The sequence below is a fragment of the Gordionus sp. m RMFG-2023 genome, chromosome 1 (genome assembly GCF_954871325.1).
Source record: "Gordionus sp. m RMFG-2023 chromosome 1, tfGorSpeb1-WG-v2, whole genome shotgun sequence".
Lineage (NCBI taxonomy): Eukaryota > Metazoa > Nematomorpha > Gordioida > Chordodea > Parachordodidae > Gordionus > Gordionus sp. m RMFG-2023.
Genome location: NC_088775.1, coordinates 70,284,609 through 70,299,465, shown reverse-complemented (window position 1 = coordinate 70,299,465; position 14,857 = coordinate 70,284,609). Strand labels below are relative to the sequence as shown.

General features: G+C 26.6%; 1 protein-coding gene across 1 annotated transcript; it reads left to right on the top strand.

Moving 5' to 3' along the window:
* The first annotated feature begins 3,562 nt into the window (after positions 1-3,562).
* Positions 3,563-13,738, top strand: LOC135922382 (GRIP and coiled-coil domain-containing protein-like). Its single transcript, XM_065456768.1, has 8 exons — positions 3,563-3,879; positions 3,920-4,030; positions 4,513-4,538; positions 5,059-5,208; positions 7,849-7,993; positions 9,792-11,285; positions 11,352-11,446; positions 11,975-13,738. The coding sequence occupies exons 1-8, from the start codon at positions 3,747-3,749 to the stop codon at positions 13,736-13,738; spliced, it is 3,918 nt and encodes a 1,305-aa protein (XP_065312840.1). The 5' UTR covers positions 3,563-3,746.
* The last annotated feature ends 1,119 nt before the right edge of the window (positions 13,739-14,857 follow it).

The following is a 14,857-nucleotide window of genomic DNA, read 5'->3' as shown; positions in this document are numbered from 1 at the left end:
ATCTAAAACTTATTGACAATTTTCGAAATGCATAAAGAGAGATTCATTTGTAAATAAGGATCTCTAGCTCATATATTGCAAAAATAACTCTGAATCATTCTGTCCTAGGTTAAGATTCAATATGCACTAACTATTTGGAATGGGAATGTTATATTTTACTTGGTCAGCACCAGAACAAGTTGCACTATCATTTCGAGGAAAAAAGTAGATGAAACTGCCGAACTAGCAAATTTAGCTAGAAAGATTCTTTGCATCATAATTAAGTACACTTATAGAAAGCATCTTTTCTATCGCTGGTACTTAACGCCACAAGATAATCTTTAAGTTCTACCTATCTAAAATCATATTTATTTACTATATAGTTAAATTTGATTTTTAATTTATTTATATTTATTTACCTAAATATTTTGTATTCATTAGAAATTTATATGATAATGTTATATAGTATTTATAATAAATTTTATTTTACTAATTACTACAAAATATTATTGATGTGAGTGAGTAAAAATGGGAAATTTATAAATATATATCACAAATCTATTTTCGTATAATTTTAAAGTATATAAATTAGAAAATTTTGTCGGGTATATTATTTCGATCTACCATATAAATTGTCTCTATTCTAGTTATTAAATTATTTTCCATAGAGTCCTCTGTTAAGTTGCGATAAATTAACATCCCATTTGAGATATGGAATTCATGGGGATTCGGAATCTCTCCATTTTAAATTATTTTAAATGTGAAAAATCTGATTTGACCAAAAATATATTTTGTATAAAATACCAACATTGTGAATTTCAGACAAATTTATCTTCAATATTTCTACTACTCTTAATTCATATTTATTATAAATTAAAAAATTTCCCAGTTTGTGAAAATTGTCTAAAATTTATAAGGTGGTTACTCTACACACTGGAAAACATTTTCGGTCAACTCAGATTTTTTAAATAAATATAAAATTGAGATTTACTTTTCATGGATTCCATAACCCAATACGACATATACGTTATATACATAACTTATTATTATTTATCATAACTAAGCCCTGTAGCGTTTACATGAATATGATAGTATATTAATTAAAGGGTCCATCCACTAAAATATTTACGGTTTTCAGGGATCCATGCCAAACCTGAAAGCCGGTATTAACCGTTATTTACCAAACCTAAACAGAATCTGAACCGTTGAAAACTTTGTCACTCGCGTCTGAACCTAATCTTCTAAAGGTCTTTGAACTGGTTTGAATCTTTTCAAGCTAACTATTTTAAATATTATCAACAATAATACCATTGATAAATAATAGTACTTATTTTAAGATACATTTTATATATATTGCTATTTAACGGTGCCACGCTAGCTATGTAAGTTAGCATGCAAAATTGTTTCAACCATAAAATTTTTTTGTAAAATTAACAGAAGAGAGTCTTTTAATTACTTTAATTATATAGCTCCATATAATTTTTTTTGGAAAATAATTTAATATACTTATTTACATTATAGTTAAAAAAACTGTTTAGTTGTTAAAATTTATTAGTATAGAAAAACGTTATGCTATGTAAGGGTTTTAATGATAGAATCTTTTTTAAAAATTGTGTTCAAATAAGGTTATTTGCCAACCATTTCAAACCGATTTTTAAAAATTCAAACCGAACTGATATGATTATTATTTACGAAACGAACCTAATACTTTATTTTCATCTGAAGTCGAACCCGAACTGATATTCTTTTGTTACGGTTCGGTTCGGATCCCTGAATTTTTTAAATTCAGAAACTCTATTTCTTCAAAATAATAATTCATTGCGTTAATAATTTGGATGAATAAATTAATTTTATTAAATAAATGAATGAAAAGTTTTTGATGGATTAATATATCTATCTTGTTGATGTAAATACTCATTCGATAATTAATTTTTACTATTATCCAATTTCCGAAAGTTACCAATAAAATTTTGAATTGATATAATTTTTCATTATAAGAATAAAAAGGTTTATCTTTATAATTAAACCAAAATTATTTAATTTTACGAATCTAATAAATTATTAACTTTCAAACTCATGATACGAAGTCAATAGAAGCATATATTTATTTATTAAAGGACTCGAAAACTAAAACTTTTTTATGTGCTATTAATCCTTCTTGTATATGATCTCAGTTTTTTAGCTTATAAATAAATTTATAATATAGTTAACTGTTTCCTAACTAGTCGGATGTTATAAGAAGAAATTAAATTAATTTAGTTCAATGTTTGAACTTTTGCTGTAATATATACTAGAGGTCCCAAAGTCATCCTTAATTATTTTTTGGTTTGGGCAGGACAACTTGTCCAAAAATATTTTTAAGGGCCGGGAAAGAAGTTGACAAAGCTTAAAATCAAATTTATGCCCTTTTTATTGATAAATTTTTATTTGATTGGGTTTGGCAACTTGCAAAATTATTATACAGGATGGCCGTTAACACAGAGTTGGTTTTGTCCAGTCCATTATTCGGCATTTATTTCTGAATTTATGTCATTTTTGCGCAAGTTATTTTTAAATTTTAAAAGACCATATTATGCTGGAATTGTTTTCCAACATGTATAAAGTGCTACCCTATGAATATCAGAAAATTTGTGGTGAATTTTTTAATTACTCTTAATTTATATTCAATTTTTAATATAAATTTTAAAAAATTAACAAATTTATGATGAAAGTGTCTGAAATCCGCAGGTCAAGAGAGGTCTGCAAAGGGTGGGCTAAAATATTTTAAATGACGGGTGGTGGGCGGGGCAAAAAATATTTTAAAACAATGGGCAGATGAACTTCAAATATTTTTTGGGCGAAACGAGCAGAACAGACTTCTATAAAAATTATTTATTTTATCAGTTTAAATATTAACTCATTAAAATAAATAAAGTTCTTAACCAGCCATTAAAACAAGTTATAAACATTGAGCGGGAATTAAACAAGAGGCGGGTGAATCTAAAAAACATGATTGGGCGGGAAAGGGGATTAAAATATTGAAACAACTAGGTGCTTGTTAGCTAAAACCTGCCCATTGGAGACCTCTAGCAACACTCTATAGATGCTGGAATACAATTATTAAAATCAGGTTTTTTTTAATTAAAAAAGGCGCGCTATTAATGATTTGATTTTTGAAATTTGCTAAAAACCAGTGTCTCTGAAGCATATTCTGAATTTGCTGAACTCCATATTAATAATAAAATAGAACTTGATATGTTTTTTTTAAATAAAAAATAACGACATGGTAAAAAAATTAACACTAATGTTTAATTAAATTAATAAATCATTGCGACATTAAATCAAAAAAAAATCCATTTCATATTTCAAATGGAATTCTCGATTAAAAATTTGGATTCCAATCTTAAATGATTTTTGATCAATTAACAGCTAGGATTAAAAATCAAGTATTTAGCGTAACCATCTGGAGAGATGTTAAATTTTTAATATTTTTTAATATATTTTTCTTTAACTTTTTATTTTCAATATGATAATTTTTTGACAAATGTTTATTAAAAATGCTTTATTTGAAATATTTTGAATTTGTGATAATAGTTTTTATCTTACATTATTAGAATCGTTAATTGCCCATGAAAACTTAACTTTTAATAAGATTTCGTAAAAAATTGAACATTTATATTTTATTAGATACATCCTTGCTAATTGTCATTCTAGGAACCAGCACACAATGATATCATTATAACTAATCAGTTAAAGAGGAATAATATATACACGGATCAGATGGGAATATGAAATGTCTAACAGAATCAGAAATTGCTGGACTAGTGTCAGGAACAATATTAGGAACCAGTTTTATAACAGCCCTTCTACTTTCTATTATATTAATCAAGAAGAAAAAACCTAATTATACTTTTAATTCAAGTAATTTATTTTAAATATTCTAAATATTTTTTTTACCAAGGAATACATGATAGATTTAATTCAGATGATATAAAGCACAAAGAAACTTATGTAAACCATCGGTATTTAAATGATTTGGAGCAAAATGTTTTCGTCGATGTCCCACTCGATGGTAAATATAAATAACAGTATATAATAATATTTAAGTCAAGTATTCTATAAATTTTATACTTTCTTTGAAATTTGATACCCCAATTTACTTTAAATAATAAATTAATTATATTTAAATATAAATTAATAACATTAAAAATTACAAATATATTGAGATATATAAATGCTAAAGAGTAACATGAAAAGTATATTACATTTCAAAAATTACTTTTACCTAAATATGGCCATTTACAGTATTTTTCTCACAAAGAGGTAACAAATTACCTGTAGCTTGTTACATCTAACAAGTTACCTTAACAACTCAGGGCTAGGGTTTCTTTTCCCAAACCTTCAAGATTTATATTAAAATAAATATATTAGAATCTTTTTAGAAAAATGCTAAATAATACATTTGATCCTTATTTTTTAAAGATGAATTATTACAGAAGTTATTAATATGAAAAATATACTCTATATATAATAATTTCACAAAAAAATTTATAGATAACGATCCAAGTCAATTAGCCAAAGTAATTTAAATAGTAAATATAAACAATCTTTATCAGAGACTTGCAGAGATCAAAATTTTAGGTCCGGATGTAAAAAAAAATACTCAGCGTCCCGGATTTTCATTAAAGTTTTGTTGTTTTGAATAATTATAGCTCTTTTTAAATTATAAAATATGAACAATAAATGAATATTCAACACACAAGTTATATGATTTTCTTAATGAATAATAGATATAATTAAAGATATTTTTTTTTATAAATTTATGGTCTTTTTTGGCAAAATTAGTTAGTAATTACATTTTTTTGCCAATATTTGAAATTTGAAAAAATGAACTCCTCCCCCCTCAAGTTGAAAGAGTTGTTTGCGACGCCACTGAGCTCAGCCCGGATTTTTGAAATTATACAATTTTTTGGCCCACTCCATCCCGGATTCCAGGCAGGGGCTGCAGGTCTCTGATTTATATATATAATATAGGATTATAGTTACCATTATACAAAAGAAAAATGTTATCACTTTCCTGTTAAAAATAAATAAATAAAGACTTACAAAAATTATGGAGAAGAAAATTACAAACCGGAAAATAAGAAAAACAGCATAAATACAAGTAAATTAAAAAGATTCTCTAAGCCTTCCATATCTTTTACTAACGCCTCCAAAAAATTTTGGTATAACGACGAAAAATATAAACCGGTAAATAATTTTAATTGCATTAATTCCAAAGGAAAGGAATTGAACTGGATTGGCTATAAATAAAGTCCAATACAAAAAATAAGCTTTCTTAGAGTGGAGTTAATATTACTAAAATATAGGTCATTCACAATATATTAGAAATAGGGGAGACCGGGGATCTTATGTACTATTCTTGTGAACGCTTGTATTTTCTTCTAGAGTACTAAACTCCAATAGTTTACTATAATTTTAATATTATTCCAGGCGCATACATAGAAATTAGCTATGAAGGGAGGGGGGGGGGGTATATTTAAATATTTTTTAGAATCATTCTAGGAATTATTTAAGAATATCTATGTTTCAGAAATTTATTAAAAATAGTGATTATAAAATATTGGCAATTTCTAATATGCAAATTGATTAAGGATAAAATATTAAATGTATATAATCGGCGTATGAATGACTATAAAATAAATATTAGGAACTTTGTAAAAAAATTAAATTTTTTAAGCATTTAAAATTTGATATATAAATTTAAATAATATTTTAAAAAAAATGAATAAAAAATTTATATTAATGCACAGAAATATTCTTAAGAATTATTGCATGTATAACTTACAAAGTATTCATGAAAAAAATATGGTGTAAAATGGGGAAAATTTTATTTAGAAGCATATTATAAATATATTATTCTTTCTTTAGCTAATTTTTCAATGATTTCATAAGTGCTTGGTGCCAACTTTGTATATTAAAAATGGCTAATCCATTCAATCTATTTTCAGAGATAGTACTTTTCAACAAAGTTGTTAAAGAGCTCAATTTAAACCGATTTTTAAAAACGGTTAATCTATCCAAAAAATTATTACGCAAGTCTGAAGATTTTGATAATAGATGGCCCAAAGATTCGGAGATCTATTGGCGAAATTTCGAAGCTTAGGTAATATTTTTCTAGCTAAAATATTGAGATAGCGGTTTCTAAAAATCGGCTCAAATTGAGCCATTTAACAAAACTACTTTCCAAGTATGTTATTATTCTTATTAAAGAATAAAACGTTCTTTTGGAAGAAATATCAATGGGTAGAATTGCCAAAATATATAAGAAGATGGTCCAAAATATGTTTGAAATTATGCGAAGCATCTATAAAAATTTTGGAAAGTTATCAACCTTATTTAACTTTTTACCATAGTTTGCATTTAGCTAGAATGCTTTTTGATACTTTAACATCCCCACAATAAAAATCTAATATTTAATTTTTTCTATGATTTAAAATAGATAGATTCTACGATAATATTTCAGATTTGTAAGTGCTGCCAGATTAATCAACCTTTAATTCATTTATATTTTAAAATATCCAAGTGGAGATAAAGAGATTTATTTATAGAATTCTTCGACTGACCTTATATTAGTATTGAAAAGATGGGTTAACTTTGCTGCGAGTCTTGGTAGACAAATATTAAATTTATTGAGCTCTGCTTTTGTAAACAATGACATATAATTGTTAAAATTCATCATCTATATTTTACCTAAATTTTTTAGGTTCTAATATAATCCTTTTAGCTATTCTCATAGTCTCAATCAAATCGATGTCATTTTGGAATATTTTACTTTAGTTTTGCAGTGAAAAAAATTTTAATGATCTGATGTGAAATTCTAAAATGGTAGATAAATATAACGTCAAGGAAAATGTCAAATGGATATTAATTCATAGAATAAATTAGTAATGTATTTCTGCTGTGAATGTGATAATAAATGTAAATTGGAATATATATATATGTAAGAGTTAGGAATGATTATTATAAAATATTAATTAATAATCATAAAACAATAATCATAAAACAGTAATATTTTTGAAAAATATTTTTGCCTGCATCTGGATTTTTTGACTAGGGGAAGGGGGCTCCACTGCCTAGCCCGATTAGATCACATAAAATAACTTTAGAATTTAACCGTTACTTTTTCAAATGTAGCAATTTTTCAGATATATAAAACAATAGAGGTTTTAATTATCTAATGACTATCTTATATAAAATATTAAACAATATTCTATAAAAAATTAAACTTTATATTTCAATAAAAAATATGTTTAATAATTAAATTTTAAAGCTAGTGGCTAATTTATTTTCGAATGCTCATACGAACAATTTGCACAACAATTTTAATATTTATAATATCATCAGAGATTACTATTCTAAATTTTTAAAATAATATTATTACATAAATAAATATTTTATAAATAATATATAATTTTATACCGCATAAGCACAACCTTCAATCCTTTCCCGACATTTAAAAAAATTAATATCCGGTCTCCCCCTTATAAAATACATCATAGGCATTAATTTATTTAGGGCATCGATTTTTCAGGTCAATATGTAATTACTCAATGCCCCTATGGCTAAGTAAAATTTAAGAGCATATATTATATTTAATAAATTAAATTTACTTTTTAAAATATTACATTTGTAGTTCATATGCAGAATCCCGAAAACTGTTTTTCATAATTGGGTTTTAAAATTTTTAATTTGGTCCTGAAAAATTTTAGAATTTAGTATATTAATTTTCCGCAAAGTTTTCATTTTATTTTGCTCCCAAATTTGGTGGATACAGAAGTATAAATAAAAAGCTGGCCAACAACTTTTAACTTTTAAAAATGTGTTTAGAATTCTAGGATAATAAAAGTTCCGTTAAAGAGTCAAGATGTTACTGGATTGGGATTTAACATATGCGGCAACGTTAATGATGGGATATTTATCAAAGATATTTTAAATCGGGGGCCAGCCAAAGAAGCAGGAAAACTTAAAACTGGTAAATATAAAATAAATATAGATAACATTTTTACCAATTATATGAAATTGTAAAGTATAAGCTTATGTGCGTTGAGAAATACCATTTTTAATTGAAGGATATCCAAATATATACATCGTTTGACTCATAGGTATTTAGAATTTAGAATAGCATATGACGAAGTAATTAGGATTGGTTGATTTTTTAAAATGCAGCGTCAATTGACTCATAGAGAATTAGAATTTTGAATAATATTTGACAAAGTAATTAGGATTGGTTCGTTTTTTAATATAAAGATTGATGACACTACATTAAATAACATTAAAATTCAGAGAACTCACATAATGATTTCTAAGAAATTTAAAGTCATACCGGAGAAAACTTTTTGGAACTCAGATAGGTCGAAAATGATTTTAATTAAAATAGAGGTATTAGCATTAAAAACTTTATTCCAAAAGTAAATGGAAAAAATTGAAAATCCTCTAGGCGTACATTTTTAAATTTAAAGTTATTTAATAATCCTAATGACGAATATGAAAGGAATAATAGCTAAATAGTAGGAAAATAAGCCTGATAAGTTTATATATTGAAATGTTATGGTTAAATAAGGATGTTTAAAGTAAAAACTGACAAAAGAAAAAGAATTATGAGTAAAGAGGTTTTTTATATCTAGATTAAAAATAGAAGTTAAAGATAAAAGAAAGTTATGAAGTAGATAAAAGAAAATTAAGAGGAAGCTAAAGAGGAAATGCATAAATACTAACAAGTCACTTAAAGTGAAAGATTTATGAATGTTGATTTAGAAGATAACAGTCCGCATCAAATAATGAGCCCCTTTAATTTTGAGAAAAATATGATCTATACATGTTAAAAAAAATAGAGAATCGATTTAGTTTTTGCATGCTAGATCAACCTTGTATAATATTTAGAGACAAACAAAATTATCGAAGTTGCTCCCTCGAGTTTGGATAAAGCTTTAGATATAATTTCCATAAAACTAATTTAGTTCAGCTTTGAAAATAACGATATAACTGAACTCAAGTATTTATGGTAATCTAAGGCATATGCCAAGGGTTTATAATAAAGCTTGACTGGATTTCTCATAAATAGACCTTCATCGCAATACTTGGTCACCGTTTATGTTTGCCATTTATGTAAGATATGATATAACATTAATAAACTTTTTAGGTAATTACTTTCAGATAACCTGGGGTTTACACGCTTTTTAAGGAAAAAATGGTTGGTGTAAAAAAAATTTTAGTTATGGATTAGAAAATTCCCAATATATGAATTTATATTAGTGAATTCTAACGAATGATGAATTCATATTTATCATTGATGGGTGAAATTTTAGGCCGAGATTAAATTTAAGCTCTACTACCATGGTTAATATATATGGAATAAAATGAGGAAAAATGGTGAAGGAGATGAGATATAAGTAAAGTTCTTTAAAATTCAAAAAGTGGTTTAAAAAGGTTAGGGGCAGTGCCCACGATTTTGCATTGTTCTCCCGGCTATATTGAAATAAAGAAATGCATAGATTGAGTTATTGAAATAGCTCATTGACATGCGATAGACTATAAGTTATTTTATTAGAAGATAGGATATGATAATTTAGCTATTCTGTATAAAATTTGCGATGACCCCCCCCCCCCATCTATTTGGGGATTTTAAAGGAGATGTTAAATTAAATAAGATATTAGTTGAATATCCCATATTGGAATAAATACCATTTTTTAACGATATTATTAAATTAAATTTTATTTCATATTGGTGTTTATGTTTACTAATAATAATAAATGTAATTTTATGTTATTAGGAGATCGTATTCTATCATTAACAATATCCTTTAATAAAATGATGTATGAAGACGCTTTAACAATACTTAGTTATGGCTCTCCCTATGAAATAGTATTAGAGCTATTGAGAGAAAGGCCCCCATCTGTTATAACGCAAGATTCCTCAAAATCTTATTCTGCGTGTTTTAACGATGCTAGAACAGAAGATGACCATTGTGAAGTATATCAAAATGGATTTAATAATAACGATAGCATTTGGAGTAATAAGACGGAGAAAGGTATTTCTAAAGAGGCTCGACGTAAACAAAAAATGGATATGATAATATTAAACACTTTATACAGAAGTGATTCTCTAGAAGATTTGAGCAATATAACCGAAACAAAGGACTCACAAATTACCCCCTTCAATTTACAAATCAACGACAAATCGATCAAATCCGAAAAGCAAGCATTCATAAAAAATAATATCTATCCCTACTACGTTAAGAATGTTAAAAAATGGTTGAATATTAATAATAACAAAAACACTGGCGCAAAGCAGGAAACTGGACAAAGACAAAAGATAGAGTTAAGAGTGAACAATGCTATTGATAATTCAAATATCAGCGGTATTTCAGACTATAAAAATATATCAACTGTATCACTCAACGATTATTTGTTGACTAGAGATAATGATGATCACAAAATTTTGCAAACTAACGAGAGTAACTTAGGAGTTAATGATTTAGAAAAAATAGAATCAAGTCCAAATCTATATCATGAAACCAAAAATATTAACAAAGACTTAATGCACGATGATGTTGACATAGATAACGCCATCAAACTTTACGGCAAAAACAGAAAGGATAAAAGAAATTCGGTGACTCATTTATTGGAAGACAAATATAGAAGAGCCAAACTGAACATCAAGAAAAAGTTAAGCAGTACTTCTGATTTAGCTAAATTCGACGCTAAAATTAATTCTGATGCAGCGAATTTTCCTACAAGTTACGTTGCTTTACATCAGCCAAAGTTAGTGAGGAACAATCGCAGTTTGGAGGATATATATCAATTCTACATAAACAAGCTCCTTAAATCCCTCAAATCAGATCTAAACAATAAAGGAAATCTACAAAGGTCAATTTCTCTTTCAACAAAATCTTCGCCCTTAAAAGTTAAAGAGAATAAAATACATAGAAATTCCAATATTTTGGATTATTTAATGAATGACAAAGATTTCACCGATATGGAAACAAGATTTCCCAAATGCACCTTTTACAAAGTAAACTATGATTCAAATAATATTTCAAACGATAATTCGAAGAAATTAACGATTAAGGAAGGTAGCGATGTAATTGGCGAGTTGTCAATCCAAATTAATGATTCCGTAAATGTGATAAATGATAAAAAAACTAAACCTCATGTTGCATTTAAAGAATTTCTTAACCGAAAAAATGATTCTGTTACCCCTAAAAATAACGCTCCTTCAAACTATGAAAACCCGGGAATCAATGATTACGATATAGAATTTCCAAGTTCTTCCTCATTCATGATAGATACTATAGCTAGTTTTGATATTTTATTTGATAATCACCTTTTAGACAATCATGTAAATGGATTTCATGTGGGTAGTTTCCCAAGAGAAATGGCCAAAAATAGAACTCATCAGAAGAATTTATACAAATCAGATGAGCAGGTAAACATTATACATGAATGAAACTTAAAATTTGCCAAATTAAATAAATTAGGATCATTAATCACTTGGGGAGCTTGCAAATAATATAGGTTTTATATATTTTAAAATATTCAACATTTTAAAGTCGAATTTAACTTGATCCGAAATTTCAGAATTGATTTGCTATATATATATGTCTTTTTTTCTCAATATTATATAAATCTCAATCTTAAAGGTCATTGTTATAATAATCATGGTTTAAATTTTTACTTTGCTGAATTTAAATAAATCCTTGTCATATATATTAAAAATATATTAAACACTAATTTTTATCATATTCAATTGATTTAAATTAAAATAATTTCTTCTCGTAATATGATCATTTCTCTAATTCATTTTATTTTGCATTTTCTTATTTTAATAGGAATTTATACTTCTTAGATTATTAACATCATAACTTGGTTTGGTAAAAAAAAAAATATCAAATCTATAAGAGAGTGATTCTATATATTCTGATCAATAATGTTTATATTTATTTATCACTTTTAGATATATAGAGCTGATTCGGAATATAAAGAATGTACGCCTACTCTTAGTGCACGTAAAGATTTAGATTCTTCCCACCATCATGAAAAATTATTTGTTGCACAGAACACATTTCTGGAGGAAAATGAAAATAACTCATCAAGAACTTCGATGAAAACTAAACCATCAGCAGATATAATTAGTAATAGATTAGCCCGTGTCAATCCGGATTTTAATAGTACAAATATTAAAAATAATTTTGAAGAAAATGATGACCCAATATTAATTGAGATTTCTAAAGAAAATAAAAATTTTATCAAAGAATCAAATGCTAGCATAAAAATTACAAATGGCTCAAACGAATCTACACCTCTTAAAGTTATCGATAATAATATTAGAACCATGTTTAGCCCTCATTACACAGAACCGGAAAATTTAATCATGGATGGAAGTTCACAAGAAAGCGATCAACCTATGAAAAAATATTTTCCAGATTCTAACAAACCTTCTTACGATGCCAAATATGTTTTCGATGACTATTTAGAGAATATTTGTAAAATCAAAATTAGCAATAGTCGATCCGATTTACAAATTCCCATATACCAAGCCGGATCAAATAATTTTGAAATTAAAAGTGCTGATTATTTTTGTGATTACACCGGAAAAGTGTATCCTTCACTATCAGAAAATGATGAATCATATGTGAATAAATTATTCTACGATGCTTCCAAAAAGACAGAACCAACATACAGCGAATATTTATACTGCACCACGGATGAAGCAGGTAATGGGAATAATGTAAATTCGAAAATACTATATGATGTCCCCAATATTGAAAATAGAGGTAGCATGCATATTTTCGAAATATCTAAAGCTAATTATAGATCACCGGGAGAATATGGGTTAATAGTGACTGTTCCAAATATGTCGGCAACCTATCATGACCAGTTATTAAGAATAAATAAACGTATAGGCAGTAGTAATGATAGAGATCATAATTCATCCATATATTATTCGTCGAACAAATCGTATCCATCCGAAGCCCTGTACGAACATTCTTCGAGAGATTTGATGACTTCTTACCAAAATAAGCACAAATCCGCTATCCTAAAAAATTATTTAAACAATGCCAAAAATGATATACCCAGCAAATTTCTCGACGATTATTCGCCCAAAAATAGGGATGTCTACGATTTCAATCACCAATGTCGCATAGCAGACATAAAGCCTACTCAAACTTATTACATGGGAACAAAATACGATGTTAGACACAGAGACAAATATCCTTCATACGAAATTCCGGTTTACTGCAAAATTATTGATTTTAAAAATCACATCATCGATTCTAATCTGCACAGGGGGAGACCTTCTTTAGGGGATCAAAAAACGAGAAAAAATAGTAAGGTCAAGTTATTTAAGCGAGTTAGCAAATATTCTCACGATAGTTTGCAGAGAAAAGAGCTCAAACGGGTAGGCATCGGTAAGGCTAGACCAGCGGAAAACTTTCAGAAATTTCCGTCCCTCAAAATAAAATATGATCCTACTAATAGCATAAGAAATTCTAAATATAAAAAAATCAGGAGGATAGACAACATCTATTTTAAACATTATAATAGATTTACTGATGAGCGTTACCCTATATATTCTGATATAATTGATTTCCCACATTATGATGATTTTCGTTCCTTGGATATCAATAGGAATGATCAAAATGCCTATTTTGGCTATAGAATAAATACACCAAACACAAACATAACCAAATATCACATTGATAATTATACGCGTTAAATCAATTTAAATAATTATATTAACTATATATATAATTTGTAATATTAATACTTCTAAAAAATGTATATTAATATACTTTTCTAAGGAAAATTGGTTGCATTGAAAAGTTGTAATAAATAGTGTATAGGTTATAGCTAAGCTATTTAAAATTTTCCATAGATACACAGCGGTCAGGATTATAGTTGGGTAGTCGTCTTTCCTCAATTTTTTATTGGCTATGACTCAGCCGTAGCTAGTCGGTTTAATTTGGTTATGCCTAGACTTAGCCGATTTATTTTGACTAAGGCTTACTTTAAATCTTTTTTTAATAAGGCTTATCCTGAGCCGATTTTTTTTTACTAATATTAAGTCTTTGCCAATTTCATTTAATAATTATCAACATCTTCATTTTTAAAATATTTTGGTTATTTATTAATATAAATATGTTTTAAAAAATCAATCTTTCAAATCTATTTTAGTATATTAATAATTGCTAATGTATTTGAGAAGAGTGACATGATTGTCATTACATTTTTGTTCATGGAAACAGGTAAAAAATAAATAAATATGTTAAATATGATTTAGTATATTTTTATTTTAATTATAATTTAAAGTGTGAAAATTGTCCTAATCCTCATTTTTAAACATCTATAGTTTTTTTTATGGAAATAAAAATTTATCTAAGGTGGCCTTCTCCGTCAGAAATATACCATTACCCAAATATAGTGAGGACTATTTGCTTATGCATTGAGTGAATTGTAATTATACATTAATTTTGCTTTGCTTAATATTACCTATTAGAGTCATTTTTTACAAATTATTTATATTTTACTATAAAATATTGTAGAAATATTATTAACCAACCACTGCTTATTCAGGAATCCTATTTTAAAAATGACGAACATAAATAAAAATTAAAAAATAAATGAATAATTTTTTTTTTCTTTAATATCAATTGCATAAGTATAAGGAAGGATATTTAAGAAAATGAGCAACTATAAAGTAATAAAAATAAAACGAATATTTTTAATTATGAATTTTATTGCTATTTAAAAATCAATTATTAAAATTATTCGAATGATTGTTTATAAATATTCAAAAAATAAGAATAATTTATATTTGTTACTATTCTACTTAATT

Bases quoted from the DNA above. Each gene is read 5' to 3' on its own strand.
- LOC135922382 (XM_065456768.1), top strand. From the start codon at position 3,747: ATGAAATGTCTAACAGAATCAGAAATTGCTGGACTAGTGTCAGGAACA. The intron at 4,031-4,512 runs GTAAATATAAAT...AAAAATTTATAG, and splicing joins CGTCGATGTCCCACTCGATG to ATAACGATCCAAGTCAATTA. The intron at 4,539-5,058 runs GTAATTTAAATA...AAATAAATAAAG, and splicing joins ATCCAAGTCAATTAGCCAAA to ACTTACAAAAATTATGGAGA.